General features: G+C 41.6%; 1 protein-coding gene across 3 annotated transcripts in view; it reads left to right on the top strand.

Moving 5' to 3' along the window:
- The window catches only part of clint1a (clathrin interactor 1a), a 162792-nt gene that overhangs the window by 112777 nt on the left and 25871 nt on the right, over positions 1-24144 (top strand). For all 3 annotated transcript variants that reach the window (XM_048543311.2, XM_048543312.2, XM_059650770.1), the window contains exons 6-8: positions 974-1148; positions 8530-8761; positions 13650-13746. In XM_048543311.2, the coding sequence (XP_048399268.1) occupies positions 974-1148; positions 8530-8761; positions 13650-13746 (504 nt within the window). The remainder of the gene's footprint in view (positions 1-973; positions 1149-8529; positions 8762-13649; positions 13747-24144) is intronic.

Consider the following 24144-nt stretch of genomic DNA (forward strand, 5'->3'; position numbering starts at 1 on the left):
GTTGGCACTAGGGCACTACACTGACAAACCCCTGCTGTGATTTCATGGAAATTAGATGATTGACCTCTGATAACCACAACCAGCTTCCTTTTTGCTAGATATTAAAGTGGAGAGCTTTCTTCCCTAATTTCTTATGGCTTCCATTTTACCATGGTGACTCACTCAGTTGCTGTGTTGATGTTAACAGCAGTGATTGTCAATATGACTCACAGCTGGAATTTAACTCTCTCCATGTTTGAACATGACTGCAATTAAGTTTCTAGCAGAACCTAAACTGAACATTGCTGAGTAAGTTATTAATGAGTGAGTGTTGCTTAGAAAATGTTATTATCAGTGCTAATGATTAAAAGCAGAACGGTTGGATGATATTTGGCTGGATTGGATTTGTCCTGCTTTTTGCTGACAGGGCATACCTGGGGAGCTGTCAGGTAGGTGCCAGTGTTGGAGTGGTACTGAAATAGCTTGGTTAGGAGCACAGCTAGTTCTGGTGCAAATGATTTTCAGCTCTGCAGCTGGGATGTTGCTGTTATCCAGTGCAGTCAACCACTTGTTGATATCTCATCTTGTGAACTAAATTGGCTGAAGACTGATCTCTAATGTATGAGACCTCAGAAGGAAATAATCTGGATCACCCACTTTATAACTGTCTTCAGCCAGATGTGCAAATATTTCAGCCGATCACCCCATTCCTTCTGAGCTCCAACATTGTCAGAGGTGAAGAATGTAGATTGATCATCCTCCTCCTTCCAATTTAATTGTCCACCAGCATACATAATTGGGCACAGTCTGAGAATGTTACCAGTGCTAACTTCTCTATTTTATGATAATTGCAGTGCATTTTTCAACATAGATTATTATGGTCCTCCAAGTCCAATCTAATTTAGTGGTTACCAATGCTGACAACTGTTGTAAATGCCAAGACAAGCTGATAGTTTCATCTTAATTTTTGTTGTTTTTCTTCTTTGTTATGCAGGTGATAGATATGATTCTGAGCCAAAGTCCAGGTGGGATGATGACTGGGACAAAGGCAATAGAGGAGTTTTCCCATTCAGTGAAAAGTTAGGGGAGATCAGCGATAAAATTGGGACCACAATCGATGATACAATCAACAAGTTTAGGAAGAAAGATAAAGATGATTCACCAGAAAGGTACTGTGGACTTAAACATATTTTTTACATTTTATATAGATGTTATACAATTTCTTCAACTGTGGGAATATTTCTGGGTGACTGCTGTACATCAGTAATGTTGGAGATGTGGAAAGTGACAACTGCATTCAGTTTCAGAGGGGGAAGAAACTAGTATCAATAAAAACGTCTTGAGGAGTTGTGGTATTCTGGGAAAATTATCTGATTCCGCTAACATGATACTGAGGATATTTGTACGAGTCCCTTGCGGGAATCTCAAAAGACCAGCTGCTTCATCAGTGGATCATTTTATTGTGGCTCTCCCAACTCCACAACACCTGCCTACTACAACAGTGATAAATATTCTACAGTTGCCTGAATGAACATAACCACAAAAACACTGAAGAGGTTTAACACTACCCACTTCAAAACAGCCCGTTCCTTCTACCACCTTAAATATCCCCTTCCTGCACCACCATTGTTGTAATATGTTTGCATATTAAACTGTGGCAATGGTTAGAATTTCCTGGAAGGCAAAGAACTACAGGCTTATGGCACTGTCATCACCTACAGACTTCCTTTCAAGTCTCTCTCCTTCTGAATTGCATGCTAGTTATAGTTAACCTTGTTGCTAGAAATCGTTACTGAGTACCTTGTGGAGAAGCACCTTCATTGGCCTGGTCCACCACAGCCTGAGTAAATGCAATCTCCCCTCAAATATATCAACAAGTAAGCCCAGACCCTAACTTTTATCTTTTTTAAAGGCAAGTGTAAGGTGCTGTGTTCAAGATGTAATTTGATTGGTTGCACTACTCTGCTTTAAGCAAAATACACTTAACAGAATAATAGATTTGTTTAACTACTAAACAACAACTGTTCCAATTTGGTAATAAACACACAAACACATCCTGGGTAAAGGCAAATTCAGTAAAATAGATGTCTTTGATGCAATTCTTGCAGCAGAGGCAACTCCAGCTTTTAACTGTAACAGAGAAGGGAATAATAGCTTCCATGTTCAGCTTCAAGACCCGAGCAGCTGCATAAAGCTAAAATAACACCCTGATTCTGTGGGAGGTGACTGCAACATTCATGCTGCTTCTGTTATTCCAAGATTTTATAAAATCCGAGGCCTTGAGTTTTTAACTTTACTGGCTTGGAGTAGACAACTTTGCATCTTTGTCTCAACACCTCTTCCTTCTGAAATAAAGGACTAGATACACTTCTTGAAGTTATAGTATCATTGCAAGCTTTGAGAAGCTTCACCTGGTGGGAAACTTGGGATAACTGTAAATTCAGATCTTGCCAGCAATGCTTATTTCCAGAATATTAATGCAAAGCAAAAATTTAGAACATTTATCTGATTGAGTGTGTCTGGAGCCATTTTCATTTCACAGTGTGAAGTCTTAATGCGTATCAACTTTTATTTCTTAGTTGAAGTTATAATAACTTGGATATGAAATCTTTTTGGTACTTAAGTAGGTTTAACATGCATTGATTTCTCACCTTTACTGCTTTCCTGCTTCGCATGTCTGTGATACAATTTGTTAACAATGGAAGAAAATGCTTGAGCTAGAGTTTACATGGATGGTTAGAAGTACAAAAGGATCAAGATGCATAGAACTACATGTGTGTAAAGTATGCAGTGAATTGCTTTTGATTTAAGACTATTGGCAAAAATCATATCTGTACCAACAATATCTTTTAAGAAAGTGAATATGACCTTGTAAAGCATTTTATTTTATCATAAATACAGGTAGTTCTCCTATAACTGTGTAACTACCTGTATAGTGCTTACAAACATGTATTTACTTGGAACCTCCTGTTTGCAGAACTTAGCAGTCAAAATAGGTTTCCAGTTGAAGTGGGGAATGAAACCTCATTTAAAAAGCTTTCTGCATTCTCTGAAATCCATCCATCCATCCATCCACCAACTGACAAACTGTCATCAGTGTGTATGTCTGCTCCATGACCATCTCCACATCTTGATCGCTACTATGATCGTATGTTTGACCAATGTCAAACAAACCAATCACTTTTTGGACTTCAACAGGAGTTGTTGCTGATCACCAGGCATGGGAAGAAGTTGATTGGAGGAAGCAAAACAGCCTTGTTGTGGCAGTAATACTGAAGCACAAGCTTCAAATATTCACTGGTTTTCTGGCCTCCTACTCACAACGCTATGTCTTGTTAATGCCCCTGTAATGTGCATTAACACCTTATTGACTGTAATAAGTAGAAGGACAGGCAAGATGTGCATGTAACAAAAAACTAACTGCTGGACTAACCACTATCTTATTTCAAAGTTAAATGTTAAGATCTAGACATGCCCAAAATCAAGCTGGTGTGTCAAGGAAAGAAGTTGAGAAACTAAAATGTTACTGTATATAGTAAAAATGAACAAATGTGTTGTGGTTAACTAGCTGACCTCCAGAGAGTGCACCCCATTGCTTTAGAGTTGTTTGTCCCTACTTCCCATAAGCACCCATATTGGTTTGAAGAAAACAATTAGGTAACCCAGTAATAAATGAAAGAGATATTGTTGCTATAGGGTTTTCCTCAATGGCATGCCATTACTATCCATGCACAATGCCTAGCAAAACCTCCACAAAACTGTGCATTGCATACACAAAACTTTAAAACACCAGCTGAATCAGAAAGCTTAATTCAGCAGACCACAAAGACTAGAAGAGAGTCTACAGTGCTCTGAAGTTAGCCAGTGGGCTCCAGACTACTACTCCTTCACCAATCCTCTGTTGGCAGAACAATGTTTTTCGGCATTAAAGGCCAAATACTAGAAAATTGGATAGTACGCTTTAATCACGTCCTCAACCCGTCTTCATCCAGCCATAAAGTACTAATCGACACTTACGAGTTGCCATCAGCTGTTTTCCTGATGACTCTTCCACACTGTTAGAAATGAAGATCGCAATCCGCTTCCCATCTAATGGCAAAGATGCAGGAATGATGCACCCCAGCTGTGGTCTACAACATCAGTGCTTGCTCCAGAAGCTCACTCAGCTCGTTCAAATTGTGAAAGCAAGGAACCATTTGACAAAGATACAAATATGTCTCCACTGTCCACCTACACAACTACAGAGGAGTTTCAGTTCTATAAATTGGTGAAATATCTACAACAGAATCCTTCTGAACTGCTTAAGATCTCAACCCAGTTTGTTGGCATAAAAGCCCCCCCGCCCCGAACAGATCCCTCATGTCTTTTCTAGCGCTTTGTCCGCTCACCTTAAACACATGCCCCCTGGTCTTGCAATCCTACTGTAGGGAAAAGACTATTAACCCTATCTCTCCCTGTTATGATTTTATGAACTTCAAGGTCACTTCTCAACTTCCTCTGCCCCAGTAAAAAAAAAACTCAACTTTTCTTTATATCCCAAACCTTCCATACTTGGCAACATCCTGTAAACTTTCTTTTGAACCCTCTTTGGCTAATTTATTTTCTTCCTATAACTGGATGATAAGAACTGTACACAGTATTCCAGAAGTGACCTCAATATGACCCCCCCCACTCCCAACTCCTATACACCAAGGTTAGAGCGAGGAAATTAAGCATGCTAATTGCCTTTTTAACCACCCTGTGTCTCTATGTGATACATTCTTCAAAGAATTAAATACCTGCACCCCCCAGGTCCCTCTGCTTTACAACGCTATCCAAGGCCCTACCGTTTATTGTATAAGTGCTACCCCTGTTTGTACCAAATTGCAATATCTTGCATTTATCCAGATTGAACTCCATCTGCCATTATGCTGCCCATTGACCCATTTGATCAACATCCCTTTGTAATCTTAAACATTCTTCACTGACTACTATGCCACCAATTTTATGTTGTCCACAAACTTCCTGACCATGTCTTCTATATCCTCATCCAAATCATTTATTTAAAAATGACCAGCAAAAGTGGACCCAGAACCAACCCCCATGGAACACTGCTGGTGACGTGCCTTCAGTCTGAAAAACAATCCTCCTCTCACCACTGTGTCCCACCATATCCAATTAACAAGATCACCCTGACTCATGTGACCTAACTTTACTAATTAGTCTACCATGCGGAACATTGTTTACTTGGACTTTAGTAAAGCCTTTGACGACTTGTACTACATGGTCAAAGGAAGTGTTACAAGGTTACTTCAAAGGTTTTGGCTTAGTTTTGATGGAAACTTTGAACCCAGGATTGTTGGACCTGATGCAGCCAAATTAAAATATAGTGTGACCTCCCTCAAAAACTAGCGCATCTCGGGAGAAAGGAGAAAATGCTGAAAGGAAATCCCAAGCTATCAAATCACCAAAAACTCGTGTCTGCTTTATTCTCATTTTCTGCAGAACTTTGAGTGCAGATTGGCCTTAGCAGTCACCTACATTTGAAAATTTTCAAACACCACAGATGATGAGCGTTTGGTGACCAAAATATCCATCAAACATTTTTTCTTTAAAATATCATTGTCGGGATATAGATGTTACTAGTATTGCTTAGCCTTTATTTCCACTCCTATTTTCCCTGCTGACAGTAGATTGCTTCCTGGTAGCAATTTAAACAACTGATTGCCATAGGCTAGCCATAGCTCTCTGATGAAGGGTCTAGGCCTGAAATGTCAGCTTTTGTGCTCCTGAGATGCTGCTTGGCCTGCTGTGTTCATCCAGCTCCACACTTTATCTGCCATAGGGTAGAGGTTGGTGAAGATTCAGTGATGAGGAGAGACTGGATTTGCTGATAGGCCAGAAGTGACTGTACTAATTCTTTTTATAAATGACTGGACCTCAGCTGAATAATTCTGGATACTGTACCACAGGAAAGACGCAGAGATTGCTGGCAAAGTTTAAACTTGGTTTCAATGAGGCTGTGGAGAGACGTTGGGCATTCTACAGTTTTAGAACAGAGGAAATTAAAATTTGATAAAAGATAGTGAATGAGTGGGCGTCCAGCAACAGCAACATCCCATGACCTTTTTCTGGAAAAAAAAGCTTGTCTAGTGTCCTGTCTTCTGACTTCCTTCTTAGACAGGAGTTATATTAACCATTTTCCAGTTTTCTAGAACCATCCCTGTGATTGCTGAAAGATCAACACCAATGCCTCCATAATCTTCTCAGCTGTCTCCTTCAGAACTTGCTGCATAGTCTGTCTGTCCAAGTGATTTATCCATCTTCAAACCCTTCAGTTTCCCAGCACCACCTCCACTGCACTCACCTCTGCCATCTGACTTTCATGAAATTCTAGTATGCTGCTGGAGTCTTCCACTATGAAAACTGATGCAAAATACTCTTATTTTCTCTGCCATTTCTTATTTCCCCATTACTATTACTGCTTCAACTGTATTTTCCACTGGCCTATTGTGTGCTCTTGCTTCTCACTCACCTTTAAATATCTAAAAAAATACTCTTGCTGTCTTTTAATGCCAGTTAGTTTACACTCATGCTTCATCTGCTCCCTCTTTTTATTGCTTTTTTTCTAATTATCTCTTTCCTGATTTATAAAGGCTTCCTGCTGATCTTCACTAGATTGTATGGTTTTTATTTTGCTTTCATGCTGCCCTGATTTTCCTTGTCAGCCATAGCTGTCTCATCCTCCCCCTAATATTTCTTCCAACTTTGAGTGCTGTTCGGAGGTTTGGATTCACTGGGCCAAATTGTCTCCTTCCCCACTGTAGGGATTCTATAATTAGCTCACCACCCTAGGTAAAAGGCCTTTGCTATACACTTTATCTGTGCCCTTCTTGATTTTATAAACATCTATAAAATCACCTCTCAACCTCCTATGCTCTAGTGAAAAAAGTCCCGTCCTGTACTTATCACTGACCTCCTCGTCTGGCAACATTCTGCTAATTTTTTTTCTGAACCCTCATCACTTTAATAATATCCATCTTACAGAAGGCAACCAGAACACAATAGTCCAAAAGTAGCCTCACCAGTATTCTGTACACCCTCCAACATGACTTCCCAACTCCAATACTTCATTGAACAATGAAGACAAGTATGCTAAATGCGTTCTTAACCACCCAGTCTACCTTTGCAACTTTCAAAAAGCTATGTACTTGAACATGTCGGTCTGTCTGTTCGACAACACAACACTCTCCAGGGCACTACCATTAACTGTTTAGGTCCTGCCCTTGCTTATCTTAGTAAAATGCAACATTTATCCAAACTAAACTCCATCTGCCATTCCTTGGCCCTATAGATCAAGATTCCTTCTTCATTGATGACTACACCACCATCTTGTAACTGCTTCCTGAAACACAGCTCCAGGTAATTCTTGTCCTCCATGACATGTCACTGTTTTCAAAGTGCAGACTCCAGCTCATCAGCTTTGAGCTGGAGTTCTTCAAGCAGCCATCAATTGATACAGATATGGTCACTATGAACCACAGTAGGCTCCACCAGCTTCCATATTGTGCAATTTTAGCAAATTTCCTGGCTTTGGCTCTCTATTTTAATTACTTAGCTCTTAATTTGATTTTTTTTTAAATATCTTACTGAGTTTTTAGTTTATAGCCTGAAAATATTTCCCCTATTTACCTGCAATCTGAAAGTAATCTATAATCATCAAAATAATAGCTATCACCAACCAGTGAACTTGCATAACTTTGTTATGGTTTTGTGCTGGGCGTCTGATCCTGTGGTTCAATTTATCCTGCTTTTTAAAAAAAATACACTTTACAGACTATGAGCCAAAAAAAATTAAAACGCATCCTTACCCCTCTGCACCTCCTTTCCAAATTCCCAAACTATACACTTGGGCTGCGTCTCAGTGTGGATGTGATCCCTCTTTCCTGACTGTGTACAGCTACTGATCAAGCACTTTCAACAGATTGTTTCTTAAATAGAATTGAGGAGAACAAGATGACTCCGGATAGTCAAGCTTCAATAGTAAGTAATACCTATAAGGCCCTATTCGGGTTTCAGATGGTTGACTGGTAACTGTCCCACAATCAGCTAAGTCTGCTATCTTATTAACCTTCTCAGTGGACTACTGAACTTCAGACTTCTAAAATGGAGAAAAAAATGAAAAGTTTACCAGTTCTGTTCCCATGTTGCCTCCAAATTGCCCAAACTATATATCAGACTTTTACATTCTATTGCATTTAAATGTTGAGTCAAATGATGAGATTCCATTTTCTCTCAGCTTTCGGAGGAGCAGAACATCTTAGGAAGCAGCTTCTGGATTTCCATGTTTAACTGTGTATGATTTCTATAAATTGTTCAATTTGTGCACAAGCAGTGGCAAGCAAAGTTTCACTGTTTATATTTTCACAGCAAAATCCACCCTATATTTGACACTGCCTGAGGTTTAAGCTTCATTTTGTTTCAGTCTTAATTAACCCTACCTGTTGCCAGATATCACTAACTAAGTTTTTTTTCAATCTAATATGCTTTTATCACTGTTCTAAATCTCAGCGACAGTGAGGAGGAGAGAAGGCCCAGGAACAATGGCAAGGTTGGAAAGTCTGAGTACAAAGATGAAGAGGAGACGGTGACCACTAAATCAATCCACATTACACAAGCTTCAGAGACCACCACCACCACCCGGCATAAACGTTCTGGCATTCCTTCCAAAACAGTTGATCTTGGTGCTGCAGCCCATTACACAGGAGACAATACAAGTCCGGAATTAAACTCTGCTGCAAAGGTGGGAACCTACTTAACACACATTGTAGAGATGTATTTTGCTAAGCACATGTATTTCTGCATTAACTTTGTTAGTTTACTTATTCTGCTTTTAAGCACTTATTGGATTTTAATGCACCGGAGGAAGCAATTATTCCCATTATGACAGTTCTTTTAAACGGTGCTCAGTGAATCAAAAACAAATTGCTGGAAAACCAATGCAGGTGCATTGCCATGTATGAAGAGAAAGCAGAGTTAATATTCGGGCCTAATAATCCTTCTGCAGTCATTTTTGATTTTTTTTTTAAACTGCTTAATGAATCCCACTTATCCACTGTTTCTTCAGTCTTGTCAATGTTTTTGTTTTGACTCCATATCCATTTTTGAAAGTTGGGCTTGTATTGAAAGATAATAAATGTGTAATTTTGTTTGCAAATCAGTCATTAGTTTATTTTTCAGGCATTTAAAAAAAGTCAATCTAAATAGACTACATCTGCTTTTAAAAGGGATTTGAGCAATTAAAATTTGCCTTCCAATTTCTCTTTCCTCCCCCAAACTTCTGAAGTTACCAGGTAAAGATGGGGTACTGGTCCAAATTGTTCAGTTCCTATGCCGAAGCCCATATAGTACTAAAAGCCATTTAGCCATGGTTCTTAACCAAAATCTCGATCACCTCTCACTCCTCCGCGACCGCCTTGCACTTTTCAGTAAGTGTAATCGGATGGGCAGTTTGAAATGGCAGGGTTAGCTTTCTGGTCCTCAGCTGTTAACTAATCTGGGATGATAAAATTAATTTTCACTTTTGTCTTCTCTGGTTAAAATCTAACTAATCCAGCTCAGACTCTGGTTTTCCTTGCTTGCTGTACATAAAGAGGTAATGCCATTGTCTTGTAGCGCGCCCACACCTACAAGTTCCTGTCTAAGCCTCAGCATCTTGACTTTAAACTATATCGCTATTTCTTTACTTGTGGGGTCAAAATCCTGGGACTCTTTTACCTAAAACACTATGATATCTCTACACCCTAGGACTGCAGTGGCTCAAGAAAGTAGTTCAATACCCTTATTCAGAGCAATTAGGGGTGAACAATGAATGCTGGCCTAACCAGCAGCACCCACATCCCATAAACAAATTGAACACCACTTTTATTCTTTATTAATATTCTTTGAAAGGTTCACATATTTCCGAAGATTAAAATCAAACTTTCAAATTATTTTTGTTTTCCTTTGAAAGGTGATAATGTTTTTCCTGCTCCCTTTCTGTGGACTTACTGTGTGAACTATCAGAGTGGCAAGGAGCGTTCCTTGCCCAAGTGCTGCCCTAACTTGCTGTTCTGATGCTGTGAATGTCAGTGGTAAAGGAAACATGAGGGAAAAATTTAACTTCTCACCTAGTTCTTGATATCCTTGATCCTTTGTCAATGCCTCACATCTGTCATCTACCTGAGGTTCCTCAATGTGCAGAGTAAAACAACAGAGGGAGGATGTGCATTTTTTTTTTAGCCCAATGTAAACATCTACAGAAGCATGTTAACTTTGTATGCTTATTCCCAGATGCAGATGATGTTATCGGTGCTGCATCTATTATCTAGTTTCCCTGTGACCATTAAGACATTAGTTAGAAACTGAACAAGACCAACATAGTTGTAAACTGTATACTGGCTATAAACTCCTCAAAGTCTGTTCATCATTTATCACGGCACAAGTCAAGAGTTTGCTGGAATACACCCCACCTGGATGAATGCGGTTTCAGGCAAAGCAGTGCGGTTTATTTGGTACCTCATCCACAACCTTTTACATTCATTCCCTCCATCACTATTGCACAGTGGCATCCTCAAGATGAACTGCAGCAACTCACCAAGGCTCCTTCAATAACATCTTCCAAACCTATTACCTTTACTAGCTAGAAGGATAAGGATAGCAGATGCATGGAACTTGCAAGTCCTTGCCCAAGCCATATACCTTTCAGATTTGGAGCTATAATCACCACATCTGGATGGTAGGCTAAAATCCTGAGACTGTCTTCCTAATAGCACTGTGGGTATGCCTACACCACATGGACTACAACAATTCAAGGAGGTGGTTCTCCACCACCTTCTCCAGGGCAAGCAGAGATGGGTGATAAACACTGGTCTGACTGGTGATGCCACATCCTGTGAAAGAATATGCTAATGAAAGGAATTAGAGTTGTTATGACAGTCTAACAGTTTTGGTCATTAGTTTTCTCATACCGTCCTCGGGTTACCAGAACCACTGAATTCTTTTTCCCTAACATACCGTAATGGAATTTCAGCTCTGTCTCTGAATTTCTCATCCAGTGTTATAACCACAAAGCAACCACATTTGACAAAACTTCCTGAGAAATTTGTCATTGACTTTTAAAAATAAAAGCAGCTTTAATTGAAGAGAATGTTGAGATTTTTTTGTTATTAATGAAATATGTTAAGATTCAGGTATAATCAAAAGGAGTAAGCCACAGTAATTCCCCTTAAGTGCTAAATTTATATCTGCTCATTGCCTGACGTATGATTGACCCGGGTAAATATCACAGAGGAAACCAGTCTAACCGTATTGCTTTCTGTATGTTTTTATCAATCTTTTAATCATTACATCAAAGCAATATCGCTACAATCAGTAATTTTTTTCTGTGCTATGCTACATTTTGTTAATGCAGTGTGTTTTTATTTGCTTTGGTGTTTCTGCTCTTGTTTGTTCCAGCAAATGATGCTCTTAAGAGTTGGCGCCACAATTGTGATGTGTAATAGCAGCTATATGACATTTTCTTCATGTGCCTGCTTAACCCAATTTAGAGGAACAGCAATGTAATTACAGATTTTGCCCTTGTAAACTGTTTGAGAGTATTTTCATTCGTATAATTCTAGCTGCAAAATTGCTAATGATGAGCAATGGTTTAGCATTGGGAATGTCATATGAAAAGTAAATTACAAAACAGAAATAACAGCTCTTCTGTTGTTCTCTTCAGCATGTCTGCTATAGAGAACTGTGCTTTGTAAACCTGCAGACTATATGAATATCAGATTTCACAGCTTTTATTTCACAATTACACTTTTGGGGCCAGATAGTTCTAGGTCTTCCTCCCCTAATATTAAAGCAGTTCACCACCTCTGGCAACTTAATTTAATATAGCCTGTCTTACTCTGATGATTAAAAGGCACTTTTTTTGTTTTCATTGACAAACTTTTTTCAAAGATATAGCTTAAGATCAGTACTATAGTCATAAGTAAATGAATATAGGCAGATTTCTGCAGTCATGTTTGCTGCATTATTCACAGTTCAAGGTCAAATGTAATTTTTTTGGGGAGTGCATAATTTCTTCTGGACTACTTTTGTTAAAGTAGGACAATAATTGCAAGACGGTGTGTACCATTGCTAATATTATGAAATAATTGCTTTAAAATATGATGTGTTGGAATGACTGGCTGCTGCATACAGCAGAATGAGAAATTCAGTTTATGCTTGGCGGTGTTAATTATGGTGCCTTGATTCTTTGTGGGCATTCTATTTGCAGTCTATTATCAGATGAATGTGTGGTCTCTGCTGCTACCTGCTGGATGTTGCAGTTGCCTCAGCACAAATTTTAGCTTCAGTCTCAAATTATTGGTTAGCTCGCATTGAGAATATGATTAGCATGATGAGTGCCATTAAATTTCCTTGATTTTTCTGAATTATTTGAAGGACTTTTCCCTACTAAATGGAAATAGTTCCTTTTATCATGTCAATTCATTACCAAGTCTGAGTGACGTGTCTTTGTGCAAAAGAACAATACATGCAAAATTCAGATCCTTTCCTTAACTAATAAAGTTCAGAAGGGTTGATAAATACAGTTTCACTAAACTCTGTAAATATTCAATTGTTTACAGTGTAATGTAAATGTAAGTAAACTTCGTTTTACTTAATTCCCTGTAGCAAGTCTTCTCATAATGTAGAGTACGTTAAGCGTTGATACACTGTTTACTTTTGAATTGAATTGAAGTGAGTGGTAACATTTGCTGTTGCTCAGAAACCAGCAATTTCAGTATCTAATTATTGGTATGTCACATACTAAAACTTGGTTGGTAAATTGCATCAATGCATAGAATTTCACAGGGGCTTGTTCTATTGCTGCTTACCAAATGACTTGGTGTTATGCAGAGCTTTGTCATGTTGTCAGAATGTCTTATTTCTGTTTAAGTTTAACATTTGTAAGTGAAGTTGATAAAGTGCCATCAAATTAATCACTGAACCTGGTTGCGCAGTTTTGCTAAAGAACTTGTTGTACCTTATCTACCAGTTGTGATCTTAGACTCAGGAAGAATATCTGTAAACGTAAGGAAGTTAACTATTTTCAATCCACAGAGCAACTTCACCAATAAAATTGCAAACTTAAAAGAAATTGGGAGTTGAAAACTACTCTAACTTGAAGTCCCAGCTGCAACATTTAGCCTCACATTCTTCTCTGGGGAAAGAACACATCAGTTGGATATGGTAGCTAAATGCAGAGCTGTCCAATATTTTTCACTTTGTGTGTTGCATTGTCTCACATTTTCTAGACCCTTATTCCCCAGTAATTTGCAGATCTCCCTGAGTTGCTGATTTCAACAGGTGCTAATGTTCTGAATCGGGATTAATCACCTGATGAAACCGTAGTGCTGACAACAGCTCAAACTAGCAATTTGTAACATGTTTCCAAATCTGGGAAAGACTGTTGAAATTTTAAATTGAAACAAAACTATTCTTGCAGAAAACATTTTTATTATTCAGTGACACAAATAATGCACCAAGTCAAAATATCGAACAAGTGCGATATAATTGAGATCCCTGTACTCGTAATTCGGTAACAAGAACCAAATCAGATCATACAACCAGACTGGTGCAGTGCTTTTTCATTATAGTGTCTGTCTTTTTGTATCTAGGTTTCAGCACCAAGCGCTGTTAAGAACGATTCAAAGAATGACCTAGTCGACCTCCTCTTTGACACAGGATTTGAATCCAGTCAGAGTGCTTCCACAGGTAATGTTGACTCTGATGTTTTTTTGGTAATGCACCAGAGCTCACTTCCTGAACAGCAGTGCTGTTCAATTAAATTAATGGAGTCATTCTCATGAAGCAGCTGACTCTGTCTGTTCCTTTTCCAAAAGCAATTGGGGCAGATGCCAGTTTCCAATCATTGTATTATTCAGGACACAGCACCTGCTACATGCTTCCAGTTCCAGTATAAAAGCTCCTGCCTCAGTAACATTTATTGCCTGAAAAAACTGGTAGCCAGCCAGAGGAGAAAACAATTAGACAGGCTCTTTCTTAAAAAAAAAATCTGCACCGAGTGGGTTATTTACATCTATTTTCATGATTCTTGTTGAAATTACCAATTGGGCGACGCACTTACGAGACACCTATATTGTTTTTCAAAATGCCCACCTATTTATCAATTTATTTGTTCTTGCTTGCTTCTCCTGCTTTCCATCCCTGGAAATGAAAAATACAAAGGCAATATGAAGAAAGGCTAAGGGACTTGGGTCTGTTCTCATTGGAGAGAAGAAGGCTAAGAGGGGACTTATTAGAGACATACAAGATGATTAGCGGATTAGATAGGGTGGACAGTGAGAGTCTTTTTTCGAGGATGATGACTTCAGCTTGTACGAGGGGGCATAGCTACAAATTGAGCGGTGATAGATTTAAGACAGATGTCGGAGGCAGGTTATTTACTCAGTGGTAAGGGCGTGGAATGCCCTGCCTGCCAATATAGTTAACTCAGCCACGTTAGGGGCATTTAAACAGTCCTTGGATAAGTATATGGATGACGATGGGATTGTGTATGTGGATGGGTTTAGATTAGTTCAAAGGTTGGCGCAACATTGAGGGCCGAAGGGCCTGTACTGCGCTGTATTGTTCTATGTTCTATTAAGGGACATGAAGGTAGCGTGGGGAAAATGCTGAAGTAGAACATCAGCCAAAATGATCTGTCAAATGATGGAGTAGGCTCAAGGTGCTGAATGACCTAATCCTATTTCTTATATTTCCATCCTTTAACCAGCATATGGACCTTGTAAACTTGCGATATCTAATTGTGTGAGAAGATCAGGTATCTTAATTTGATACAAACCAGATAATGAACTGAAACTGTCCCTAGTATCTATGTTCTGCCTCTGCTTTTAGAACCGTTATTTTGTTGATTATTTCTTCTGTTAAACAATGTTCTGACCTTCCTTCAGGTTTCCTGCAGGTTTCATTTTATTAAAAAATCCTGTCTTGTCGACATTTCTGACCCTGTATAACTTCTTCTCATGACTAATTGAAACTGAAAATATTTAAATAGTAATTTGTCAATTGGTTTGAAATTTGAAACTTTTTAAAATTTACTTCATATCTCGTCACTTTTCTGTTGTGATTCCCAAAATTTCTCAGCAATTTTTTAAAATATTTATGCATCGGGTGTGGGTGTCACTGGCTCGGCCTGTATTTATTGCTCATCCTTGACTGCTCTGGAGAAAGTGGAGTGTTGTCACCTTGAACTAGTGTAGTCCTTGGAGTGCAGGGATATCCACAAAGGAAGAGTTGTAGTTTTGATTTTGATATTTTAATTTATTAAAAATTAATAAATTTGAATAGATTTTAGCCAGTGACAGTGAAGGAATGGCAATACAGTTCTGTCAGGATGGTTTGTGGTGTGGTGGGGAAATTTCAGGTGGTGGCATTCCCACGTATCTCTCATCCTTATTCTTTGAGGTGGGAGAGGTCATGGGTTTAGAAGCTGGCAGGAGCCTCTGAGTTGCTGCAGTGCATCTTGTAGATGGTGTACACTGCTGCCATTGTGTCTTAATGGAGAAGTAAATGTTGAAGGTGGTAGATGGGGTGCCAATCAAGCATGCTGCATTTTTCGGACTGGTGCCAAGCATCTTCAGTGTTGTTGGCACATCACTTTTGCAGGGAAACACGAGAGTATACCATTACACTCCTGACTTGTGCCTTTTAGATGGTGGACAGGCTTTGGGGAAACTGGGAATAAGTTAGTTGCCAGCAAATTCCTATCCTTCAGTTAACTCTTGTGTCCAAGATACTTGTATGGCTTGTCCAGTTCTGATCCTGATCGATATTAACCTCCAGAATGTTGACAGTGAGGATGTAGTCGTAGTGCCATTGAATGTCAAGAGACAATGATTAGATTTTGACCTTGGTCATTGTTTCACAATGTGGTGTCCCAAGCCAGATTGCATCTGCACATAGGCACCTCTAGTATCTGAGTGTTGTTGAATGGTGCTATCATCAGTGAACCTTTCCACTTCGGAGTGTTGTGAAACTATGGAATTTTTCTACCCCAGATGGCCGTAGAAGCTAGATTGTAGACATATTCTTGGAGTTTGGCAACTTTCTACATATCAGTGATGTAAAGAGAAATGGGGAGTGGGTAAGAGGCATTGAAGATAAGTCATGAGTGCATTGAATAGTGGAGCAGCCTCAATTGGTTGAAGGGCCTCCTCCTGTTTCAGTGTTGTGGCTATATAATGAATAGATGATCATTTGAAGCAGGTGAATATGTTTTTACCAAGACATTACCATGAGAAACTCCTGCAGTGGTGTCCAGGCACTCAGCTGATTGCCCTCCAACCATAACCATCTTCCTGTAGGCCAAGTATGACTTCAACCAACAATTTTTCCTGTGATTCGCATTCACTCCGGTTTTGCTAGGGTACCTTGATGCCACATTCTGAAATGCTGCCTTTGATGTCAAGGGCAAACATTAACTGCCCTCATGCAGATCTTTCATCCATGTCTACACCAAGGTTGCATGAGCTCAAGAGTTATTGTCTTAGTGAAACTCAAACTGAGCTTCATTCAGTAGGTTATTCCTTTGCCAGTACCACTGGATAACATTGTTAACGATTTTTAAGTAATTACTTTGCCAATATTTGAAAGTAAATTGGAGAAGAAGTTGGCTGAGTTGGCTTTGACCTATTTATTGTGGATAGAGCATAACTGGGCAAAATTTGCATGTCATCTGGTAGAAGTCCAATGTTGCAGCTGTACTGCATTAGTATGGCTGGGGGCATATCTGGTTCTGGAGTTAAGTACTATTGCTAGAATGCTGTCAGGAACCATGGCCTTTGCAGCATCCAGTGCCTTAGTTATTTCTTGGTAATGTGAAGTAAATTGAATTGGCTGAAGATTAGCCTCTATGATGCTACAGACTGCAGGAAGAAGCAGAGTTGGATCATTGATTCATTATTTCCACCTGACAATTGTTGCAACCTGATGTGCTGGACTCCTCTATCATTGAGGAAGAGAATATTTGTAACGCTTCTTCCTCCAGTGTTTAACCTGAAGCCATGAGACTTCATGGTGTCTGGAGTCAATGTTGAGGACTGCCAGGGCAACTCCCTCCTGACTGTATACAGCTGTGCTGTCACCTCTAGTGAAGAGGACAGGATGTACCCAGGGACAGTGGTGATTGTTTCCAGGACATTGCCTGTATGTTGTAAGTATGACCGTTAAGACGCTCCTTAGCCCTCTCTCATTTACTTCTCTTAATTGTGGCACAAATTCCCAAATCTTATTAAGTGGGATTTTGCAGAGTCAATAGGACTGGATTTGCTGCTATTTGGTTTTTGCTGTGTGGGTTGATACTACCTGATCTGCCTGGTTTCATTCCTTGTGAATTTTGGTGGCTTTATGCAACTAGGCAATTTCAGGGGGCAGACGGAGTCAAATAGTGCTTTGGATCTGGCATCTCATGTAGGCCAGACCAGGTAAGGACAGCAGATGTCGTTCCTTCGTGAACCACATGCATTTATTTACAACAAACAGCAATGGTTTCATTGTCACCATTAAACTAGCTTTTAATTAAGTGAAGATAATAAAATGTGAGGCTGGATGAACACAGCAGGCCAAGCAGCACCCCAGGAGCACAAAAGCTGACGTTTTGGGCCGAGACCCTTCATCAGAGAGGGGGATGGGGTGAGGGCTCTGGAATAAATAGGGAGAGAGGGGGAGGCGGACCAAAGATGGAGAGAAAAGAAGATAAGTGGAGAGAGTATAGGTGGGAAGGTAGGGAGGGGATAGGTCAGTCCAGGGAAGACAGACAGGTCAAGGAGGTGGGATGAGGTTAGTAGGTAGATGGGGGTGGGAGGAAGGGATGGGTGAGAGGAAGAACAGGTTAGGGAGGCAGAGACAGGTTGGACTGGTTTTGGGATGCAGTGGGTGGAGGGGAAGAGCTGGGCTGGTTGTGTGGTGCAGTGGGGGAAGGGGACGAACTGGGCTAATTTAGGGATGCGGTGGGGAAAGGGGAGATTTTAAAACTGGTGAAGTCCACATTGATACCATTAGGCTGCAGGGTTCCCAGGCAGAATGAGTTGCTGTTCCTGCAACCTTCGGGTGGCATCATTGTGGCAGTGCAGGAGGCCCATGATGGACATGTCATCTAAAGAATGGGAGGGGGAGTGGAAATGGTTTGCAACTGGGAGGTGCAGTTGTTTGTTGCGAACTGAGCGGAGGCCCTCAAGCCTCCGCTTGGTTTCCCCAATGTAGAAGAAGCCACACCAGGTACAGTGGATGCAGTATACCACATTGGCAGATGAACCTCTGCTTAATGTGGAATGTCATCTTGGGGCCTGGGATAGGGGTGAGGGAGGAGGTGTGGGGGCAAGTGTAGCATTTCCTGCGGTTGCAGGGGAAGGTGCCAGGTGTGGTGGGGTTGGAGGGCAGTGTGGAGCGAACAAGGGGGTCACAGAGAGAGTGGTCTCTCCGGAAAGCAGACAGGGGTGGGGATGGAAAAATGTCTTGGGTGGTGGGGTCGGATTGTAGATGGCGGAAGTGTCAGAGGATGATGCGTTGTATCCGGAGGTTGGTGGGGTGGTGTGTGAGAACGAGGGGGATCCTCTTTGGGCGGTTGTGGCGGGGGCGGGGTGTGAGGGATGTGTTGCGGGAAATACGGGAGACGCGGTCAAGGGCGTTCTCGATCACTGTGGGGGGAAAATTGCGGTCCTTGAAGAACTTGGACATCTGGGATGTGCGGGAGTGGAATGTCTTATCGTGGGGGCGGAGGCGGAGGAATTGGGAATAGGGGATGGAATTTTTGCAGGAGGTTGGGTGGGAGGAGGTGTATTCTAGGTAGCTGTGGGAGTTGGTGGGCTTGAAATGGACATCAGTTACAAGCTGGTTGCCTGAGATGGAGACTGCGAGGTCCAGGAAGGTGAGGGATGTGCTGGAGATGGCCCAGGTGAACTGAAGGTTGGGGTGGAAGGTCTTGGTGAAGTGGATGAACTGTTCGAGCTCCTCTGGGGAGCAAGAGGCAGCGCCGATACAGTCATCAATGTACCAGAGGAAGAGGTGGGGTTTGGGGCCTGTGTAGGTGCGGAAGAGGGACTGTTCCACGTAACCTACAAAGAGGCAGGCATAGCTGGGGCCCATGGCCACCCCCTTAGTCTGTAGGAAGTGGGAGGAGTCAAAAGAGAAGTTGTTGAGGGTGAGGACGAGTTCTGCTAGACGGATGAGTGTGTCGGTGGAGGGGGACTGGTCGGGCCTGCGGGACAGGAAGAAGCGGAGGGCCTTGAGGCCATCTGCATGTGGAATGCAGGTGCATAGGGACTGGACGTCCATGGTGAAGATGAGGTGTTGGGGGCCAGGGAATTGGAAGTCCTGGAGGAGGTGGAGGGCGTGGGTGGTGTCACGGACGTAGGTAGGGAGTTCCTGGACCAAAGGGGAGAAAATGGAGTCCAGATAGGTGGCGATGAGTTCGGTGGGGCAGGAGCAGGCTGAGACGATGGGTCGACCAGGGCAGGCAGGTTTGTGGATTTTGGGAAGGAGATAGAAAGGGGCCGTGCGGGGTTAGGGAACAATGAGGTTGGAGGCTGTGGGTGGGAGGTCCCCTGAGGAGATGAGGTCAAGAATGGTGTTGGAGATGATGGTTTGGTGCTCGGGTGTGGGGTCATGATCGAGGGGGCGGTAGGAGGTGGTGTCGGAGAGTTGGCGTCTGGCCTCGGCGATGTAGAGGTCAGTACGCCATACTACCACTGCGCCACCCTTGTCTGCGGGTTTGATGGTGAGGTTGGGCATGTAACTGATGTCCATGTCAAGACCACCGACTCCCACAGCTACCTAGAATACACCTCCTCCCACCCACCCTCCTGCAAAAATTCCATCCCCTGTTCCCAATTCCTCCGCCTCCGCCACATCTGCTCCCACGATAAGACATTCCACTCCCGCACATCCCAGATGTCCAAGTTCTTCAAGGACCGCAACTTCCCCCCCCCACAGTGATCGAGAACGTCCTCGACTGCGTCTCCCGTATTTCCCGCAACATGTCCCTCACACCCCGCCCCCGCCACAACCGCCCAAGGAGGATCCCCCTCGTTCTCACACACCACCCCACCAACCTCCGGATACAACGCATCATCCTCCGACACTTCCGCCATCTACAATCCGACCCCACCACCCAAGACATTTTTCCATCCCCACCCCTGTCTGCTTTCCGGAGAGACCACTCTCTCTGTGACTCCCTTGTTCGCTCCACACTGCCCTCCAACCCCACCACACCCGGCACCTTCCCCTGCAACCGCAGGAAATGCTGCACTTGCCCCCACACCACCTCCCTCACCCCTATCCCAGGCCCCAAGATGACATTCCACATTAAGCAGAGGTTCATCTGCCAATGTGGTATACTGCATCCACTGTACCCGGTGTGGCTACCTCTACATTGGGGAAACCAAGCGGAGGCTTGGGGACCGCTTTGCAGAACACCTCCGCTCAGTTCGCAACAAACAACTGCACCTCCCAATCGCAAACCATTTCCACTCCCCCTCCCATTCTTTAGATGACATGTCCGTCATGGGTCTCCTGCAGTGCCACAATGATGCCACCCGAAGGTTGCAGGAACAGCAACTCATATTCTGCCTGGGAACCCTGCAGCCTAATGGTATCAATGTGGACTTCACCAGTTTCAAAATCTCCCCTTTCCCCACCGCATCCCTAAACCAGCCCAGCTCTTCCCCTCCACCCACTGCAACCCAAAACCAGTCCAACCTGTCTCTGCCTCCCTAACCTGTTCTTCCTCTCACCCATCCCTTCCTCCCACCCCAAGCCGCACCCCCGTCTACCTACTAACCTCATCCCACCTCCTTGACCTGTCCGTCTTCCCTGGACTGACCTATCCCCTCCCTACCTCCCCACCTATACTCTCTCCACCTATCTTCTTTTCTCTCTGTCTTCGGTCTGCCCCCCCCCCCCTCCCTATTTATTCCAGAACCCTCACCCCATCCCCCCCCCTCTGATGAAGGATCTCGGCCCGAAACATCAGCTTTCGTGCTCCTGAGATGCTGCTTGGCCTGCTGTGTTCATCCAGCCTCACATTTTATTATCTTGGATTCTCCAGCATCTGCAGCTCCCATTATCTCTGATTTTAATTAATTGAATTCATTTTTCATCATCTGCCTTGATGAAATTAATACCCAAGTTCCCAGCGTTTACCTGGTTTACTAGTCCATTTACATTGCCACTCCTCCTCCATTTCCCTACTGTTGACACCCATCAGCTTTTGGAGTCAACATTATGGCAGAATTTGCCAGATTTAGAATCACTTTTCAAAACGCCACATGAAGTAAAGGTCTGCTGAATGAGTTAGTAGGAATTGTTGATGCTGGAGAATCTGAGATAACAAGGTGTAGAGCTGGATAAACACAGCAGGCCAAGCAGCATCAGTGGATCCGGAAGGCTGACGTTTCAGACCTAATTCTGAAGAAGGGTCTAGGCCCGAAACGTCAGCCTTCCTCCTGTTCTGATGCTGCTTGGCCTGCTGTGTTCATCCAGCTCTACACCTTGTTGCCTCCGCTAAATAAATATTGGGTTAGCACTGGGATTTCAGGGAAAGAGCATTTGGGAATGAGGGAATGAGCGATGAACTTTCGATCTTTTGAAAACCACCCCACCACAGAGTTTGAAATTTATTCAGTTACATCCATATTATTTTGATCTGAATTATTCAATTTGAAGTTGAGGATGTTACAGGTTTGTCACCTGTGCAAACAATTTTAATGCTTTGAGTATCACAAAAGATAATTGTATCATGGTAAAAAATGTTTTGTCATGATTCATCTTGGAATCAATTACACTGCTAGTAATGTGCTGGTCTAAGCAATTTTGTGGCAGTGCTTTGGCCTTTATAAAGCTGTAAATGGAACAGCAGAATTTCAGTCAGATTAAATCCCTGGCATCTCTTTCACATGTCAGCACAACAGACTATGTTCATGAATAACGAGTTGACAAGGCATCATATAAAGCATTTTACTTGTAGCAAGATGACCAAATTGTGTAAGGAAGCATGCAAGAGTTCTTTAAACTAATACTCATTATACCATACACACAGTTTAAAAGGCATTCTGATTTTACATATCATTGCTCCTGAGCCATTCATACAAAGGAGCCATACTGCATTTGAATAATCAGTGCGTTCAGTGCGGCAGATGGATAAGGTGTCTTGCAGCTATCTGATGGTTTTTTTGGAAATAGTACCAGATGTTGGACATTGTCCCCCTGTGCACTCAATGAAGGTACAGATGTTTCTTTCCCACCTGAGTGGTTCATAAACACTGCAGGCAAAGATGATGCATCACAATCTGTACAAGTAGGTATTATTGTATGAGCTGAATCTAAATCTTGACTACTGAAACGGTTTCTCTCTTTCACTGGTTTTAAGTGACCTGTCAGATAATTGCAGTAGACATGATTTAATGCTTGCTGTAAAGACACATATTAACAAAGTGCTTTATCTTGCACTCATCAAGATAAATGCAAGAATGCTGAATTTCAAACGACCCTGACAAATAATATGCATTTTCAAATTTTCTATCATGTCAATATGAAGTGCTTTGGTTAAAAGATGTTAACTTCAAGAAATTACTGTTGAGCAAGCAGGACACAACACTCTTCCAAGTTCAATTGACATTGTGGACTTTGACAATGTATTTAACGGTATTCCCATATCTCAGTGGTTATATTAACAAACCAGTGATCAGAAATCAAGCATGACATCAAATCTATATGTCATGCAGGCTCAATGATATCCGGTTTAACTTACGGCCATAGAATAATCTGGTTTTAGTTGAGGCAAAAACTCATGTTGCAATTACCCTCAAACTGTCTTTACTAGAATGGGAAAATTAACTGCAGTTCCGACTCCTTGTTGGTATCCAGTGATGGCTTCTGACAGATTTGTTTGTGGTGACTCTCCTGAGTGTAGGATGATTGTGGTTGGTTCTTGGTTTATGCACGGAGAATACTTAAGTGAGTTGAACCAGACCAAGTAAAGGCCCGTTTTAAGGAGAGGCAACTAGAATTTTGAAGAAAGTAATGTAGTTTAAGATATATCTCTTCAGTCAGCTCAGTAATGTCATCCATATAATATGAAATGTCACACAAGCCACCTTTTTATGATATTGTATTAGTGACGTTGAGTCATACTAGCTGTCAGTACTGCAGTGTTGTACAAATGAAGGGATTTCTATTGTACAGACTCTTGCTATGCCAAAGCACTTGACAGCTATTCAAGTATTTTCAAAAGTCATTTGAGAGATTTGCTTACAAAGGAATTGTAGTTTCAGTTTTACTGATGTTAAACCTGCTTTTACTGCACATGGACAAAATTGATTCCGTGTCCCTAACACACACGGATTAATTCCTCGAAGCTGACCTACAGCTGTGCTAGCGATTAAATTATTGGCTGTCTATATCTTGTGCTTTGTACAAAGAAATAATAGCCTTTTGGAGCTAATCATAAATTTAGAAAAATACTTCAGTTGCAAAAATGAATAGTCAGATTTGGGGGAATTTAAATTTAAACATTGTTTTCAAGCATACACGAGTTAGTCCACTTTACAAGAATTGTTTTATGAATTCTGACTGTTAGGCCTAATTTTCCCTCCCCTCCATTCTTCGTTTTGTCCAAATCAAAAATGTAATGCTTACTTTGAAATTCTACACCAGTTTTATAACAGGTATTTTACTTAAAAGAAAAAACTTTTGGCAGTTTCTTCATCCCAGGATGTTCCCAAACACTTATGCACTTTTAATTTTGAATTGCAGTCGCCGTTCATAATGTAGAAAACGTAACCAATTTGAGCACAATGAGCCCCCACATACTAATCAAAACTTTGCTTTTGTGGTGCTTTTTGAGAGATTGCAAAAGATTGAAGGGTGGGGGTGGAGTAGTGATGGGAGTCCTTGCTGTTCTTCTAAATTATTTGGGATCCTTTACAACCACATGAGCAGCCACGTTCTCATCTTCAGCCTAGGGTTTTGTGCTCATGTCTCTGGAGTAAGTCTTTTAAACCCACAATGATCCAATGTGCAAGTTTTTTATTACCATCAGAATCTTGGCTAACAATACTGCATGTAATGAAGTTTGGTGAAAATGCACCAAAAATG

This window comes from Stegostoma tigrinum, chromosome 13 (assembly GCF_030684315.1).
Source record: "Stegostoma tigrinum isolate sSteTig4 chromosome 13, sSteTig4.hap1, whole genome shotgun sequence".
NCBI lineage: Eukaryota > Metazoa > Chordata > Chondrichthyes > Orectolobiformes > Stegostomatidae > Stegostoma > Stegostoma tigrinum.